The sequence below is a fragment of the Electrophorus electricus genome, chromosome 11 (assembly GCF_041902795.1).
Source record: "Electrophorus electricus isolate QZ-2024a chromosome 11, ASM4190279v1, whole genome shotgun sequence".
NCBI lineage: Eukaryota > Metazoa > Chordata > Actinopteri > Gymnotiformes > Gymnotidae > Electrophorus > Electrophorus electricus.
The window spans coordinates 21,719,679-21,738,373 of NC_137507.1; the positions used below are offsets into that span (position 1 = coordinate 21,719,679).

General features: G+C 38.4%; 2 protein-coding genes across 4 annotated transcripts in view; both read right to left on the reverse strand.

The window, feature by feature from the left end:
• Positions 1-2,178: 2,178 nt before the first annotated feature.
• Positions 2,179-12,304, reverse strand: hhla1 (HHLA1 neighbor of OC90). The gene is made up of 12 exons (XM_081723101.1): positions 11,992-12,304; positions 11,585-11,641; positions 11,262-11,342; positions 11,005-11,088; positions 10,791-10,874; positions 10,597-10,680; positions 9,664-9,720; positions 9,358-9,449; positions 8,248-8,722; positions 3,413-3,605; positions 3,181-3,263; positions 2,179-2,305 (listed from the first exon to the last, which is right to left on the reverse strand). Exons 1-12 carry the CDS (start codon positions 12,122-12,124, stop codon positions 2,262-2,264), a joined length of 1,467 nt encoding a protein of 488 aa, XP_081579227.1. The 5' UTR covers positions 12,125-12,304; the 3' UTR covers positions 2,179-2,261.
• Positions 12,305-15,819: 3,515 nt separating this feature from the next.
• The window catches only part of kcnq3 (potassium voltage-gated channel, KQT-like subfamily, member 3), a 46,646-nt gene continuing 43,770 nt past the window's right edge, over positions 15,820-18,695 (reverse strand). For all 3 annotated transcript variants that reach the window (XM_035527729.2, XM_035527728.2, XM_081723613.1), the window contains one exon: positions 15,820-18,642. In XM_035527729.2, coding sequence (XP_035383622.1) covers positions 18,064-18,642 — 579 coding nt within the window. In that variant the 3' untranslated portion in view covers positions 15,820-18,063. The remainder of the gene's footprint in view (positions 18,643-18,695) is intronic.

The following is an 18,695-nucleotide window of genomic DNA, read 5'->3' on the forward strand; positions in this document are numbered from 1 at the left end:
AAACTAGGATGCTGTCAATCAGAGGCTTAATTAGATTATGATAGAGCATGCATATAGGGTCATGATGCTTAAGGCCACATAGTATCTCTTAGAGCAGTTCTGTTTACAATTCATAGAACCAGCAGAGCATGAGCAAGATATTTCACTCAAAACTAAATAGGTTCTTCAGTTAAGTGATTTATTTTTCTGCATTTAAGTTGCTTTGGTCTACAACTTCAGTTGTTATTATGGAACAAACCAACAGGGAAGATAATGTGTAAGGAAGGCTACTTACAACCAGAGCCAAACAAGTCTGGCTAAATACATCTAACTGAATTCCACTGACCTCATGTATGTGTTGAATACTGTATTATATCACAGATACAGATGAACCCTCATTCTAGAGCCACTTGCTATTGGAATTAGTTTTTGGGCTCTGAAAGTTTAAAGTTTAATGGTTTGAACTTCCTGGAAGACCTAAGGTATCTCAACTGGAGATTTGAGAGAGTTGATGCTTTATCATATTTATACAGAGAGCCTATGCACTGAACATTTTCCCTTCTCTAACATACCTAACTTACTTACACAGGTAATTATAGAGTCCTTTGTAAACTAAAGAAATGACTGGTCTAGCGTAGAGATGAGGAGAAAGAAAACATGTACCTTATCTGAAAGGTTCATGGCTGATGCAAACAAAGTCAAAAGTCAAAGAAAAACGTGTGTGTGTGTGTGTGTGTGTGTGTGTGTGTGTGTGTGTGTGTGTGTGTGTGTGTGTGCATAAGAGAATGAGAGAGGGAGCAAATAACCCTAAATAGAAACAAAGGGCCATTTAGGGGATCCTTGGAGGTTGTGGGAAGAGCAACAACCATGGTAACAGGGCTAGTGCAGATACCAACACACACCATTTGTAAGGTGTGTATCAAGTCACACAGAAATAGAACCTTCTCACACATACCTGGTTTCAGCCTAATGGCCTAAATACCTGAGAATTGAGACAGACAGATGCACACACACACACACACACACACACACACACACACACACACACACACACACACACACACACACACACACACACACTCTTTCAGTCATTACCTTATCAATGATATCCTGATCTCTTGCACACACTGTATGCAAACCACAAGTCCAAGAGGCAACCATTTCATTGACACCCAGTCAGCTTTGTGGATCTATTTGTGTGAGTACACATAAGATAAGCTTGGCCAGTGTGGGTGTGTAGGCTGATAATGGCTCTTTGTATTCCTTAGGTTGTACACTCTGTTTTTAAAGCTCAGAGCAAAGAACAACAGAGCATATACATAAAAGCACCTACACACACACATTGGCACACTTCTGTTCTTCCTTTTCCTGAACATTGGCTCTTTGGTGCATTGTGTCTCTCTCAGTATCCTCAGTGTCTCTGATCTGCTGTGATTGGACCAGTTCATTAAGCACTAAACACTTCATTTAAATCCCTTCAGATCCCTTCAGATAAAAAATGTCAGGAGGATGTCCCCTCCCTCTTTGACACCTGGTCCTTCTCAAGGCTTCTTCCTCATGCCCTAAGAAGTTTTTCCTTGCCACTTGGACATTTGTAAAGTTGCTTTGTGACAACATCTGTTGTAAAAAAATGCTCTATAACTACATTTTGTTTTTGTCAGAGGCTCAATTACACTAACTTTAAATCCATAATTAGGAGCAAAGGCCCCTTGGTTACTTCAGAGCTTACTAACAGTGAGAACAGCACATGCGATGCACGTGTGACTGAGAACAGTAGTTCCTGTTTTAATGTCTTTTTGTATTGCAGTATCTAAGACTGACTGGAAGGTGCAGTGATTCCTGATTGAGGTTTTAATGCAAAATGCTCAGCACAGCTGAAGGGCCATGCAACCTGGTTTCTAAGCCATGAGTCTTTTCTGATTCAATTTCTGAGGATAATGTCAATATCCCTCTCAATATGTGCAATGTATAATATGATGTAAAGCTAAGATGTAATTTGAACTGACCCTGTAGGAACACTCATTATCTGAGAAACCTGGTCTGTTTCTCATTGACTTTGAAATGTGTATTGTTTAGGTGAAAGGGTACAGGGTGGGAGTAATTTACCACCACAGCTTAATAAATTTGTCTGGAGACTTTTAATTTTGATCATGAGAAACAAAATATGTGTAGTATGGTCTGATCGAGCAGACATGCACACAAACACACTCCCTCCAAACTAAGAAAGTTCAGGATTTTTTTCTGTTGCTCGGTAACAGTCTGGCAGGGATGTCAGGCTCTTCTCACATCTTCACACATATCCTCGCCAGGCACCTTTGCTTCAAATCTGTGAGTACATATGTACATGTGTGTGTACATGCATGCGTGAGTGAGTGAGTGAGAGAGAGAGAGAGAGAGGGAGGGGCAAAATAAAAGTTAAACTAGTAATTACATTAGTGTATCTCTGTGTCTTCACTGTTTTACTGTGTCTCCCATCCTAGACACACACACACACACACACTACACTCCAATTGTACTCATGGCTGTCACAACACACCCCATCTTGCCTGTCCTTAGACATCTTTAGTCATGTCCAGTGAACTTTAATGAGAGATCCCCCTATCCCATTTCCCTCTCTCTCTCTCTCTCTCTCTCTCTCTCTCTCTCTCTCTCTCTCTCTCTCTCTCTCTCTCTGTGTGTTTCTCTCCTTCTCAGACACACACTTTAATGAGTTCAGATTCTAATGTGTCACTGGTAGAGGTATGCATATATACATATAAACACAGGTTTGTTTGTTTTTTTAACAAGGCTGCCTTGTTTTTTTTAACAAGGCTACCTGTGGCCCTTCTGCATTGGTGTCTGAGACATCAATGGAGCCATGAGTTGTGTTGTTATTGGCATTAGATTAACTGGTTCTAGTTATCAGATAAAATAATGAGAATTGGAGGGAAACAGAAAAAAGGATAACATCATCATCAACAAAGGTTAACATGTCATCAATGGATGCTATAGAAACAGTGTGTGTGTGTGTCTGTGTGTGTTTTGTGGCTTTGCAGAGGTTTTGTCTACATTTAAATATGACAGCATTTTGATTAATTTATTTAGCTATTTTGAATCTAGGATTTATTTACTGTTTCTCTTAGGTTTGCAGTATGATTTGTAATTTTCAAAAGGTTTGTGAGAGTCCTTTAGGAAATGTGTAATTCTGGCTTCAGCACTTACTCTTAGAGAAGGCCACTCTTCTCACACGGCTACACACCTCCTCTGTGTGCTTCTCATACCAGAAATGGCTCTCTGTACAGTAGCTAAAGAGAAAGAGCTATTATCAGTGTGGTTGCAACATTCGTATTTGTATATTTTGAATTGCGTGTGAGTGTGAGTGTGTGTGTGTGTGTGTGTGTGTGTGTGTGTGTGTGTGTGTGTGTGTGTGTGTGTGCGTGTGTGCGTGTGTTACCGCTGCAGGGCAGTTTGGTGCCTGATCCCTCTGCAGAGGCACTGTGAGAAAAACTTGCACAGCTCAAACACGCATGGCTGCAGCTTTATAGCACTGACTGCTGGGCTGAGCCCACCTAGGTCCTCTTTCCAGGTTTCCTTCATGTCTTGTCTCTCACTCCCTTTATAGAAAAGCTCAGAGCGCCATGGGCAACCTGTAAGGGTGGCACAGAATCTCCCATAGCAACAGGAAGGTCAGCTTCTGCTGTATTTTGCTCATTGAAGCATTTGTTCTTGGCATGAACACCTTCCTGACTTGACAGGTTACAAGTTATGTTTTAATTAATGTATATGGTGCAGGAGCTATGCAAGAGCTTCACTGACCCAGTTTAACAAGACAAGATCCATCACTTAACAGCATCCAAAAACCTTTACTGAAACAGCCTTTTCTGATTATTGATTAGATATTAGAATGATTAGATAGGAAATATGTCTGTTGTATGAAGCATATTACATATTTATCTAAGAAAGGAAAAGCTTTTCATTATAATTTTACTATACTTTACTATACTTACTATACTTAATACATTACTTAATATAACTGATTTTTGGTATGGTGGTTTTTAGTTAGAATGGTCAGTGGTAAAATTTCAAGTTAAGCTTATGTCAGTAAGAAATAATATGTTCAGTATTTTCAGGATTTTAGTGTAATGGTAATGTAATTAGTTTAGAATGTAATGATTGTAATAATTTGCCTGTCATCTTCCATAATACTTTAGACAATCCACGAGTCTGAGATAGAAACTGTGATCTTCTGCAGTCAGCCCTGAACAATGACACACATGTCTTAAAACTGACCTGATATTTCCACAGTTAGTTAAGCGAGGCTATGTTTGACACAAGATTCCCTTAGTTTGGCTTTCTCATTAGCCTATCAGTATAACAATGATTGAGATCTACTTTGTCATAGAATTCTCTTTACACCCCAAATTTACAGATTTATCTTTCTGGAGATCTGCAGAATATAGATCTTTCTGCAGAATATAGATCTTTGTCCTCTCTGAGATCTACAAGAATCATAGTTCAATTCCATACCAACTGAACATACTTGATGCAGCCAACCCAGTTCTGTATTTAGGAGTATGGCCTAGAGTTGGCCTTGAAATATGATCTTCCAGATTGTAGATGGTTGGTGACTGCATTTGTAGGACATATTCTATAACTCATTGTAGCTATGTAGTTAAATATGTGAAGTTATGACATCAGAAAATCTAACCTCGACCCATGTCACCTGTCAAACTACAGGCTGATCTCAAACCTTCCATTTATTTCCAAGATCCTAGAAAAAGCTGTAGCTCAGCAGTTAACCTCATATCTTAATGAGAACCAGATACATGAAGTGTTTCAGTCAGGGTTTAGGCTTAATCACAGTATGGAAACAGCACAAATTAAAGTAGTTAATGACCAGGGTTATGTCTCTGCTTATATTGATTGATCTGAGTGCAGCATTTGACACTTTAGATCACAACTGACTCAAATATGTTGGGATTATGGGACCAGCCCTTTCCTGGTTTGTTAACATAAATGGAAACTTCTCAGCATTCATGATTAGCTATGGTGTCCCAAAATAATATGTTCTAGGGCCTTTGCTTTTTTTTTAAAATATATGCTACCTCTACATAAACACTGTACTAGTTTCCACTTCTATACTGATGATACTCAGCTATATGTCTCAGCCAAACTAGAGGACATATATCAGCTTGCATAAAGGATGTCAGACAATGAATGTTGAGAAACTTTCTGTCACTTAATCCTGACAAAACAGAGGTGCTTCTATTAGACCCAGAGACAGCTAGGTCCTCACTGTCTAATTACTCAGTGAACCTCAATGGTCTTCCAATCAAATCTTCTCTAACAGCTAAAGATCTTGAAGTTTATTATGGATCCCAGTCTCTCATTCGAAGTTCATGTAAATAATGTTTCTAGGACTGCCTTTCTCAACCTCAGGAACATTGCAAAGATTAGGAACATACTGTCCTCACATAATGTAGAAAGGTTAGTCCATGCATTTGTAACTTCCAGATTGCACTACTGTAATGCCTTAGTATCTGACTGTACAACTAAGTGCTACAGGCTCCAGCTAATACAAATGCAGCAGCCAGAGTTCTTATGATCACATCACTCCTATCTTAGCTACTTTACATTGGCTCACAGTAAAATTTCATATTGATTATAAAATACTTCTAATAAACCTACATAGCACTGAATGGTCTTGCCCCACAGTACCTTAGAGAACCCTTAGTGCATTTTGACCCACCACGTCTACTTAGATCAAAAGGGGCAGGCTCTTTACTAGTACCAAGAATAAGAAAATCTATCCCAGGGGGCAGAGCCTTTTTCTATAAAGCTCCCTTCCTGTAAATGTTCGGGACAGAAATATAGTCTCAATATTTAATGCTAGGCTAAAAACCTATCTGTACAGTCAGGCACTTTATTAACTGTTTCCCATCCTAGGTAAAGGTATAGCTCTGGGGGTCCATGGGCATTGAGAGTTATGGGAAACTGGGATGTTATGATGCTGTCACTTCACCTCTCTTTTGTCACTCAAGTTTCTTGACTGAGAGTGGTGGAGTGCTGAAGTTCCAGGGTGCACTCATGCCTGTGTTTCCTTCTTGCTCTTTCTTTTTAGCTGTGCTGCCATAGCTAGATCTGCCAGGGTCCATCATTGCACATTATAGTTCCCTAATTTACACATCCTTATACCTGGTCATACCTAATAATCTCCCTATTTCTGCTGAGGTTCACCTACCACTGATATCATGATGTTACTGAGCCTCAACCCATCTCAGCTGCCATGGTTAGTCCTACCACCTCCTGATATCCCCTGCTGTAACCCACAACACCTCCACCCGAGCCAACCATTCTCCATTACCCTTAATGGACATTCTCTTGCAGGATGTCATGATGTTACTGAGCCTTTGCCTATCTCAGCTGCCATGGCTACTCTCACCCCACCCTTATGTCCCCTCCTGTAGCCCACCACACCTACATCCTAGCCAACTACCTCTCTGTTGCCCTAAATAGATGTTCTCTTGAGGGATGGGTATCAGGCACATGCACACCATCGGGACATGACTAGGCCTCTAGAAAGCTGGACTAGACATGAATTGCTTGTTTTTTCATATTTTATTAATTTTTCTCTTAAAATTGTTATAATTGTGGTGACCATTGTCAGCTAGAGGAGGATGGCCCTCCTTTGTGTCTTGGTTTCTCTCAAGCTTTCTTCTTCATGCTCTAGGGAGTTTTTCCTTGCCACTGTCACCCTTGGCTTGCTCACTGGGTGTTTGGACTTGGACATTTGTACAGCTGCTTTGTGACAACATTTGTTGTAAAAATGCTACATAAATAAATTTTGATTTTTGATTGATTTGAAAATTAGTTTTTATGTCAGAAGTCCAGCAGTGAACCCAATCTCTTATATGAGGTCCTCGTGCCTCCTTGTGGTAAATGTTGTTCTCACATGCTTTTACATATATTGTCCATTGGGGGTCTCTAGCTCCCTTACTTCCCCAGTGACCTTTTTCTCTAAGGACCCTGAAACCCCATAAAAACTCTTAATATCACTGCAACCAACACAGAAGTCAATATGTCCCCCACAGTAGACACACAAACAAACAAACACACTCACAAACATTTCTGCTCTATTTGTGTGTGAGATATGAAGTCAAGCTTTGCATTTGTGTGCATGTGTGAGAGAGAATGTGTACATGGAGATTTTTAATGTGCTTTTAACCTTCTCTGACCCCAGCCTGTCAAACCACTCTCTAGGGGAATCCAGCAATGTTTCCATGGACACTATCACTCGTGCCATTCTACCTCCTCTCAAATCAAATAATCGCTGTGGCAACAATCACATTAACCCTGCCTGCGTACACTCAACCACCATTAGCACTTTGTCTGAATTAGAGGTCAAAGGTCAGTCACTGACAGCTCTATATCTTTCAATCAGCCAAGCTGCTACATGTTGCTGTGGGTGTGTATGTTTGTGTGTGTATTTTCAAATATAGTTAAATTTGAAAACTTTTTTTTTTCTGATACTAAATAAAAATTTTTGCTGTGTCTTGGTAGGGAGTGTTGCAACATTACCCTGTTTTCTATTCATGTCCTTGCACAAGTTAGTAGGTCATCAGGGAGGAGGGTTAAGAAATTGTTCATTATGGCTACATAAGTGTTATGTGTGATACTGGTGGTTTTTGTTCTGAAAAGAAAAGTATGAAATAGACCTATTGTGGACCTATTCCTGGTTGTCATGAAGAAGAAAGTATGAGCTGTCAATTCCTGATCTATTTAATGAACCTTTCCTGTGTTTTGTGTTCCACATGACAGCTGCAACAGTTGCATCTCTCTTTTTCTTCACAGTGTTTACATATGTGTGCCAGAAAGCATGCTTGTTGTGCTAATGGTCAACATCAAGGAACATGTCAAAGGATTTATCAAACTAGGTGGAACAATACAAACAATTCTGACATGCTAGAATTTTTGTTTAGGTGTCATGAAGTATACCAGATGCTACATCACTTTTATTCAGTTATGTCACACTACAAGGCTCGTTCCTTGTTTCCAACATATTTGGGCCTGACACTGGAAATGTATTGCCTACAACAAAATCGTGTCAAAATCAGGATGAATATGTGCGGTCTAATCAAGGCTTTAGAGTAAAGACAAACAAAAATTTAGTTTTGCTCACATTTGGGTCCATTGTCTCTTGTCATAAGTTTAATAAATCAAATTAATATCAAATTATAATCTAAAAATAATTTGACAGTAATTCTAATGCATGTATAGGAATCTACTTACCATGTTGGTCCATGTAAGAAGCTTTGGGGATAGCTGGACTGGTTGTCATGGTAGTGATGGTAAGATGAGTTGTCAAAGGGACAGTAGTGGATGTTTTCTTTGAGGTATCACTTGCTATATCAGTAGGAACAGCAGAGGATGTAGGTGTTGTGGAAACAGGGGTGTATGCTGATCGTCTCGTAGCAGTGCTGAGCACAGTGTTCACCGTTGTGGTTAGTGGTTCAGTAGTCATGGGATAACTAATTGTAGAGGTGATTGTTGGTAGAGCACCTAGTCTGGCAATCACCAAAGATGTTAGCTGAGTCATAGAAGCAGTATGCGATGTGGTTATGGTAACACTAGTGGTTCTTATAGGTACAGGTGTTTGTACAGTTGCAGTGGTGCTTGCCACAGCTGTTAGAGAAACAGCAGCTGGAATAGTTGTCATGTAACCACTGCGCGAATCAGTTGTCAAAGCAACAGAAGAATGTTCATTCTCAGTGGCAATAGCAGTAGGTGTGGTTGTCATGGTAACAGTTGTGGGTCGACTTGGCATGGAGATAGCAGGGGGTGTGGTAGCAAGTGCTAGGTAACCTGCAGATAAACCTGTAGAGGTCAAGGAGGGGGGGATACTTAGCCACTTAGTAACACCTGTGGCCATCTGGCTTAAACTGCAGAACTGTACTGGACTAAGCAAGGCATCTTAACATGGGAACAGCAGATGCAATTATGGGAGAGATAGAAGCAAGTAGCAAGACAGAGAGATAGATATGCACAGAGAGGGGGCTCCTTCAAAGTATTAAGGATTCATCACATCTGTAAATAAGACATTTATCAAAAACAGAGTAGCAAGCAGACTCACCAAAACTCAATTCTGGATATGACCTGGTACCTTAAGTAGCAGCAGACAGAAAGAACTGTTAAATGCATAGCTCATATATAGTTCTTTATATGCTAAATGCATATTGTGGGGTTTTTTTTTTGTTCTGTTTTTTTACTTCTTTTTTAACTTAATTTTAGTACATGCTCAAACTTTGAGGCAAACACATGCATATATGCATAAGGACAGTAAATATGACCTGAACTGAACTTAATATATTCATTATACATCATATCATGTACTGATATTGCTCCATATGTGCATGTACCTCTGTGTGTGTCCTCTATAATGGTCTGGTTGAACAATGGGGGAACAGAATCCCAAAGCTGTGACAGATCTTCGTCTACACACGAGTGCACGTGTGCGCGAGTGCGCGCACACACACACACATACACACACACATACATACACACACACACACACACACACACACACACACACATGCAGAGAAAAAGAGAAAGAAATAGAATGGGAATGATAAATACAAGATGTGGGAACTGTACACTGTAAAACAATACAACATGAACTAGTGCTTGTGAGTGTGTGCTATAAACCACCTGTTTTTCCAGCCATTACACAGATGTAGATGCACTCCGAGCTGTTCTTCTGGCTCACTGAGGCAACAACAGGAAGGCTCATCAGGAGTTCAAGACAGCGCACACACACACACACACACACACACACACACACACACACACACACACACACACACACACACACACACACACACACACACACACACACAGAGAGTTATCACAAAACGCCAACAAAAACAGACAGCTATCAGAGCACTAATAAGACAATCCTTTGGCTTTGTGAATCTGTGGGATTGGGAATCCAACACAAAGTAAATTCAAATTCAAAGTCAAAACAAAAGCATGTTCTATCTGCTCTGGATAAAAAACCTGCTAGAACCTTCTGCTAGACACAGAGGAGTCTGTGTGTTTTGTTAAATTGCTAAAGATATAGTTTCCTATATACAGGTTTTAGCAACTGTGCCTTAAAAAAAGAGAAATTGTCCAATTTTACCCATGGAAGCCCCCATAATGGCCTATTTCTGCCACATGAGAAAATATGTCCTAAGTCATAATAACAAGAAAGCTGTATTAGATAACAGTTGAAGACAATATTGTACCTGCAATGTAGATGATAATTTTAACTTCAGTTTGTAAATATGAACTGTTCCTGCTATTTTACATAATATAATAGCCAATTGGTGTTGTCTGAAGCAAGTAAATGTTTTTATGAGAGAATTGGGCTGAAATAGCTTAATTCCAATGCACAAAAATAAACAATAGACACTAAGTATGTCTGGGATAGTCTAATCTGTGGTACATAAAAAATGTGTAAATATAATTTTATTTACTGAACCACTCCTTTAAGCTCTAGGTGTTTTTTTTGTGTGAGTGTGTGTGCGTGTGCGTGTGCGTGTGCGTGTGCGTGTGCGTGTGTGTGTGTGTGTGTGTGTGTGTGTGTGTGTGTGTCAGGACCTGAGAGGATAGAGCTGGATTTAAATAGCTCCTGGAGATAGCTAGTTGAGTTTCCCATCACATCCAGCAAAACAGCTGTAAAATCTGAATGTGTAAACACACACACACACACACACACACTCACACATATCATATCATCATTCAAACAAATTGATAAATTATCTTAATGCACTGTGGTGTATTTCATGTTTAACCTGTGAGGTCATTGGTTTTGTTTGTCACGCAGTAGCAGTATTTGATGGGAAACATAGTGGTTTCAATGTCCTGAAAATTAGATACTACACACACACACACACACACACACACACACACACACACACACACACACACACACACAGAGTCAAGCACTTCATACAACAGCAACACTTCTTCCTCACAAAGGTGGGAGGGAGGGATGGGTGTAGTTACTGTTGTAGACCAGCAGGGTGAGTTTGTACAGTGCAAGAGAGCTGTGTGACATCACACTCAGAACAGAGAACAGATGCTGGGAACCTGGAAGAAAACATGTACACACATGTAAACATTATGACTTCATTTGCTATTAATTGTTCAGTGTGTTTGTTGTACAGGTACGTTTGGCCTTGATTTTGTTTAGTTTTATGTTTAGTTTTGATGACCCTGATTTGGGTGTGTGTGTGTGGGGGGGGGGGGGGGGGGGGTAGTACCTGTTTGTGTAGCATTAACAAGTGTGTTCACCAAAGGAGTGAGGTTTATGGATGCAGGGTCAATGTATTCTACAGGAATCTCTGTAAGAGATTATATCAACCACCATCATCATTGCTGAGTGTGAGAACACATCACTGTTGGACTATTATTAATAATGTCATGGTACACAATGCACTACAATCCCTCTATTTCAGAATGTGTTGCATTTTATTGTTACTTTTATGGACTTATGGTCAAAATTTTGTTGAACTAAAAATGTTTAGTGGAGCGGCCTACGCATAGCTTTGATATTCTCTATTGTGATGATTTGCTAGTTTATTACCCGTTGATGCTAGAACATCTCGTTTAGCCCGTTGCTCCAGTTGACTGTGCCTTAGTACTATGAAATATGAAAATATGAAATTATCCTTACCTTTAGAATACCTTTGCTTTTGCCTTATTTACTTAAACAAATCGTCATGTAAGATGTCTTCTTTTTCGAATAAGTAACTATGATTTGGCCTTTTGCAAACTAGACCTGTGTGGACTAAGCTAAAGACATGACAAGGACAGAAGCAGAACTTCTTGCAATATGCCAATCACATAACGAATCTATGAAATTTCACTATGTTATGGTGCAATGATTGCAACATATTATAGTTATATGTTAAGTGAGTACATTATTTACACAAATGTACTTAACTGGTTGTCTCCTTTAGTTGTCTTACCTATGATGCAGTTGTTACCTACCTGTTATGCAAATGGAAAATAGAGTAACTATGGCAACACTGATTTTCATGTTGATCCATGGACTTGGAATGAATTTAGCCATTGCTACAAAACAAGCAAGCAAAATAAAAGAAAAAAAAGAAACCACAATCATAACCAAGCACACAGAAAAGAAAAATGGGTAGCTATGTTCGCAAAAGCAAAACTAATCATGGCCCAACCAATTATAGTCTGTGAATTTGCTGAAACATCCAATGAGATGTACCATATCTGCCACCCTCATGATGTCATTTTGTATCCATACTCATTCTTTCAGAGACAACAGTGGACAATGACAACAAACCAGGGGAAATCAAGCTGAAACAGAGAGACATCTGTGCTGACAAATACATATGCTATATACATATGCTGGAACCAATCTGCTTCTAATGAGAATACAAAACAAAGAGAAATTTACCAAAAAAAAAAAAAAAAAAAAGAACTATTATTTATAATGAAGATAAAATGCAAAAACAATATTTTAAAATTTGCATCATATGCATTTCATCTAGTTGTTTGCTTTGTTTGAATACTGCAGGTGAATAACAGTTAAACTGATTAAATAAATTGTGTTTAAAAGGCTGTTGCTTTTAAAATATTTTATCAAATTCCTACACATTTTTATAGTCTCATACTATACTTTTAATAGTACTATATATGACCTAATATGGTAACTGGAAGTACAAACTGAAGAAATCTATTTTACATCTATTTTAAGATGAAAAATATAATATTCTCATCACAAAAGTTACATATATAATATTCTCATCTCAGATAATGACAACAAAAAAACTCCAGCACTGTAAACAGAACAGCAACATTTTGAAATGAAAGAAAGAAAAACCTGTTCCTCATCCATTTTTGAATGTCATGTCATTTTTTTGCACAATGAGAAAAAGATAAGTGTTAATAAAACTTAGGAATCCACTCTATTAGTTCTTAAATCAGGGATACTATGTTACTCTTCTTACTGTTGAATCTGATTGGACATCGTCAGTCATGACTGCTACCTTTGAAATATATCATGTGCTCAAATCCGCATAGCAAGAAGGCGATGACCTGCATCCTTTGTCTTGCAAATTGTAAACTAGGGCCATGTACACACTTTGATTGTGTGATTGTGGTGGTGGTATTTTTTTTTATATTTAATTAAAGTTTATTTCTAAATATTCCTGAATATACGTGTAATTTTTATGTTTTTTTCACTAGCAAATAACTAATAAAACAGTCTGCATGAAATTGAACAAAATATTACATCATTTGCTGAGAATACTGAGAAAGAGCATTGAGAATTTAAGTAGAATTTATGAGAATAATAGCAAATTAGTATAAAAGATAATAAAGGCCAGAAAACTCACCGGCAGGTGAAAGACACAGACACGCTGGGAGACAGAATTCCTCTGTCTACTGTCTTTTCTTTCTCTCTCTCTCTCTCTCTCTCTCTCTCTCTCTCTCTCTCTCTCTATCTATCTATCTCACACACACACCCACCCACCCAGAGAGTATTATGGACCCCAGAGAGTGCAGCAAGCTGTAATAGCCCTCTAGCATGTCACCTGAGATCAACTGGCACAGAGAATGAACCAGCTCTCACACTGTGGAGTCACACTCCGATATAGCCACATATTTGACCATTCACTTACTCATACACAAAACCACAAACGTTAATTGGCAAGTTAGTCAAATCAGTCAAAAATTGTCATAAATCACCTTTATACACTTTAAACACCTTAACATACATCCAACAGTAAGTGAAGGGTGAAGGGCCTCTGCTGCTGAAGTTAGTATTATAATCATTCACACTTCTGCCATCTGCACCCTGTTTTAATGCATGCACTCATGTTTATATACTCTCCTCATAAACACTTATCCTACCCTGTGCACTCTGTCATGGCTGCCAACATTACTGTTACCTTGAAGTCGAAGTAGCTCTAAGGGCCTGAGAAAATCCATCACCATGGAGACCAAGACCCAGGTAACTGACCATTCCCACTCTCCCCTCTCTGAAACTCTGACTATCATGTTGTTATACCCTGACTGATGATGACAATAACGTTGCTGAACACAGTTAAAATGTTACAGTGAAATGACCACTTTCAATTTTTTTGAGGATGAGGTATACAAAAACACCCCATTGACATTTTCTAGGGAAAAAAGTCTCTCTAAGAAAAAAGGCTGAAAGATGACCCCTCAGACCACATTACATTTTCCATTGTTCAAGGCTACAAGTTTCGTGCTTTTTACACAGTTTATGGGGTTTGACACATTGGCCTTTGATACGCATGGCTGTAGAACAGCATTCTTCCATTCATTTCAGTTTTGTGTAGCACACAGCTAGCAATTATTTTTATTGACTCTGGATGAAAGAGGTTGTGGTTCAGTTAGTTTTGTGGTGATTTACAACTATTCTGTGGAAAATATAACAAGAATCTTAGTCCCTTTAGTGAATTTAACTTGGTATCACTGTTCCACTTTGCTTATATAGTGTAATGCTAATGTTTTTCAGAGTTTTGTGCCTGCAGTTTGGGCACTGGGCCATAGCAAGCAAATAGTTTCATATAAAAGACTGGTTTTTACAACAAAAAAAAAACAACCCACAGGAAAACTGCACCTCTCACCAAAACTATCACTTGTGTAAACTAAATTCAAATTTATTTGTTAAAGCAGGTTTACAGAAATCATCTATACAGAGAATTTTGGTCCAGGCCCATAATGAGCATGCCAAGGCAATAATCATAAGGAAAAACACCCTGAGACCCACAGGAAGGAACCTTGAGAGGAACCCTATGATTGACACCAGAAGACAAACTAGGAAACTGTATATAATATTCATGAATATTTTATAATGTCTGGTGCAACACCAAAGTATAATTATAAGTGTAGCTATAAGTGGCTTATATAAATGCTTGAATACCAGTTTATGTCTGTCATAAAGGAAGTCTTGACTATTAAAACTTTTTAACATTATTAACAATTTGTACATTTTCACAGCAGCATGAAGCCACAAATTTATGCAACAGTGGCCACAAGTAGACATTTAAAAGGAGTAGATGGACTTATAAAGGAACGTAATGGAACAAAGTAATATGGCAAGTCATCCTTTGTACCTTTATATGTGTTTATGGAGAATGCACACTGACTCTTCCCATAGTTAGATATGGTTAAGGATGAATTATTGCCATCTCATAGATGTCTCTATGTCAGATGATGTCTTTGCATGGTTGATATAATGACCTAAATTAAAAAAAGAATTATGCCATTTTACAGGACTATTTGCACTCTACGGTGCAACCCATGTTTGCTCACGATATTCTTATATTTTAATGCAATATTGCCCACATACATGTATCATGAACTTTAGAGTGAAGTCAGACATCTTTCCATGGTTTCCACAATCACCAGATCCACACAGGAACCGTAATATGAAGTTCCAAAATGCAAAGTTTATTCCACTCCCTTTAAACCTCAGGAAACTACACCCTGTGAGGTCACTGCTACATTCTTAATCAGACTCAAAGACAACTTGCTTGAGAGCAACTGTGCATTTTAATAAATTCATTCTGACCAAAGATTCAATTTCATATATATCTTTATTAACAACAGGTGCAATATAACATAAAAAAAATTAAGTAACATTTGCATATTTTTGTCATAATATAAACTGGTCTAGACTAGAATATAAATAAAAGTAAAAGGTTTAATATTCAAAAACTGGAATGGAAAAAAATTATATATATATATATATATATATATATATATATATATATATATATATATATATATATATATATATATATATATATAGTGATACAGAGCTCAAAAGGCCACTAGTGTGAAATCGTCTAATCTTGAATCAAAACAAAGAACTAAATTGTAATTTACTGGGTGCTAGTAAAGCAAATAATTGATCAATTTAAATGGATGAATGGCTAGTTTTATCAGAAACCAAAAGTGACCAAGAGGAAGCTGTACTCCAAAATGGCAAGGCACAAATAATGAATAGCAGTCATTAGTCAGTGATGACAGGTTGTCTGTGAGTTTACAGTACATGAATATGGTCAATGTACGTACTTTAACATCACCCATGACACACACACACACACACACACACTCATTATATACTATAACATTCTCAACACAAGAACCTTGTCCTTATGCCAAAAAAGTGCTCTTTAAGAAAGAAAAAGAAAAAGAGAGCAAGAGAGGGGTATGGGGAAGATAAGTTGGAAGTCATTATTTGTAAAACTACACGTGGTCTAACAGGGTATGAATATACTACATCATTATGACTTCTTATTTTTCTCATTCAGTTGAAATGTCAGACTGGTAAAGATGAATTAAAGAGGGAAGTCACATGAATTCTGACAAGCATTGTGTGATTTACATTTTATTTTGTGTATAGATTGGTATTTGGAAGATAAGGACCTCTAAAGAGAAACTCTAAGAGTAAAAGCACTAACATCCATAATATTCTTTGTTGAGATCAATATATTCATTTAATTTTTTTCTTACTTATTATTTTTGAGTTTATCAAGAGCAACAGGGGGAACAAGGGGACTGTTAAGTCCTGGAAGTCCACAACACAGATGAGTCATCTCATTAGCCAAATACCGAGCCCTTCATCATGTACAATCTTCACAATTAAATCAAATGACAATATGTTTTTATGACTCATGTATATATAATTATTATAGATATGCAGCAAGAGTTGCACCCATTTCTTGCTTTTTGGCATCACCTGATATCTAGTTGGTTGAATTTTATCATTTATTTTAATAACAAACCATGTGATTGTCAAAAACATTTAAAGGGAGACTTCAAAGGTACATGATCAATCACAGTGGCATTCTGCAAAGTCCTATTAATATCAGTATCAAATCAATAAGTAGCTATTATTACTGATAATGTGCTGTATTTGTGTATAATTTGTGAATCGTGTAACGTCAAAGTTTGTGAATCGTATAACATGAGCTGACATAAGGTCGTTTTTTGGAAGACCGCTACAAATTCTTTGCTCTTACTAATCTACAGTTTTCTGTGGTAATTAGTTTAATTATAGACTGGTATTCTATTGTAAAAATGTTAAGTACAAAAAATAGTTTGTACTAACTAGTGTCAAAAACCTAAAGTATAATCTCACACAAAGTATAGTTTGTATTTAAATAAACTGTGAGGCTATAATCATGGAGACCTTCATGGTACTATTACAGAACCAATATTCTTTAGGCTGGCAAGTTATATACTGTAAAATCCAATCACATTAGAGATTCAGGACAGATCTCCAATTGTGATAGGCTTGGCTGAAGCCATCTGGTAAGGTCATAGAACAGTTTCTGATTGGACAGAGCAGCATCTGCAGCTTAGTTTGGTCCTGTGGCCTGTCTACATGGAACCTCTGACCACACCCCAGTATATAAGTGTATTCTGTGATGTCCAAGGAAGTGCACTTGGTAATAATCAAGAAGTGATTTGGGACATGCTCTCTGTATCAGTCAGAAACTCTCAAAGCTGGAGAAGCAGAAATAAAAAGTGCTTAATTAAACTGTTGTGGATCAAAATAAATGCTGAAATAAAACTGTAAGTGATCAAGAGAGACAGTCAGTTCAGTTACCACAAAAACCCATTGCCAAAACCAAAAATGATCCAGAACACACAATAAGTGCAAAGAAGAGATGTCATTACTTTTAGCTGCTCTATAGATGAGTGTCATGCAGCCCATGCATATGAAAAAAGCTAGATGGTTTTAAATATAAAAATAAGTGTACAAAATGGCATAGCATTTTTTTTTTCTCAGAACTTTCCATTCAATAGACTCCCTCGGTATGCCCCTGTGCAGTGTCTACCACTAAAGACCAAAAGATAAAATGCATGCATTCCATGCAGTGCTCTTTGCTTTGCAGCGGTAAAGCGCAGTGCTGATATATTTATATTTTGTTATGAAGGACATGTGTTTGTGTGTGCTTGTGTCTACGTGCTGTGCAGAATCTGCGGACTCTAGAACCAGTGTGTGGCGGTGTTTTTGTGTGTGGCGGTAAATTTAGTGTATATGTGTTTTCAGGGTGGGGTGGTCCACGCTTCCTCTATTGGAAATCCGTCTCCTGTGGAGGACAGTGGCACCGGTCCACTTGGTGTGAAAGGGTCCGTGTCTGTGTCTGTCTCTCCTTCAGCCAAATACTGGCGCTCACGACCCCAGCTAGAACCTGCCGTGACCCCTGACCCTCTATCCATGACCTCCTCTCTCTCCGTGGAGATGCTGAACCCGCTGGGTGAGCGCTCCAGCTCCTCATGTGTAACGGACAACAGTGACAGCGGAGTGCCCACCCTCTGACCTGCACACAGCTGCTCTGATAGGTTCAGGTGAGAAGGAGGGGAGTGGCTTGGCAGTGGACTGATGGGTAGGACAGTGGGCCTGGCTGGATTCGAATGAGAGTGTGTGTTTGAAAGTGTATGTGAGGGTGTATAGTAGTGTGTGTAGTGGAGGGGTGGAGCATAGCTACAGTACACTCTGTCTCCTGTGACACTGACTGTAACAGTGGAGTCACCACACTCCATGGTAGCATGGGCAGGGCCTGTTAGGTCATGCTGCATGTGCATATCCACAAGGAAGTTAAGCTTCTTCTCCATATCTTTCACCTGTAACCATAGCAACAAAGCATTTACAAAAGTGATACAACAAAAAAAAGCAA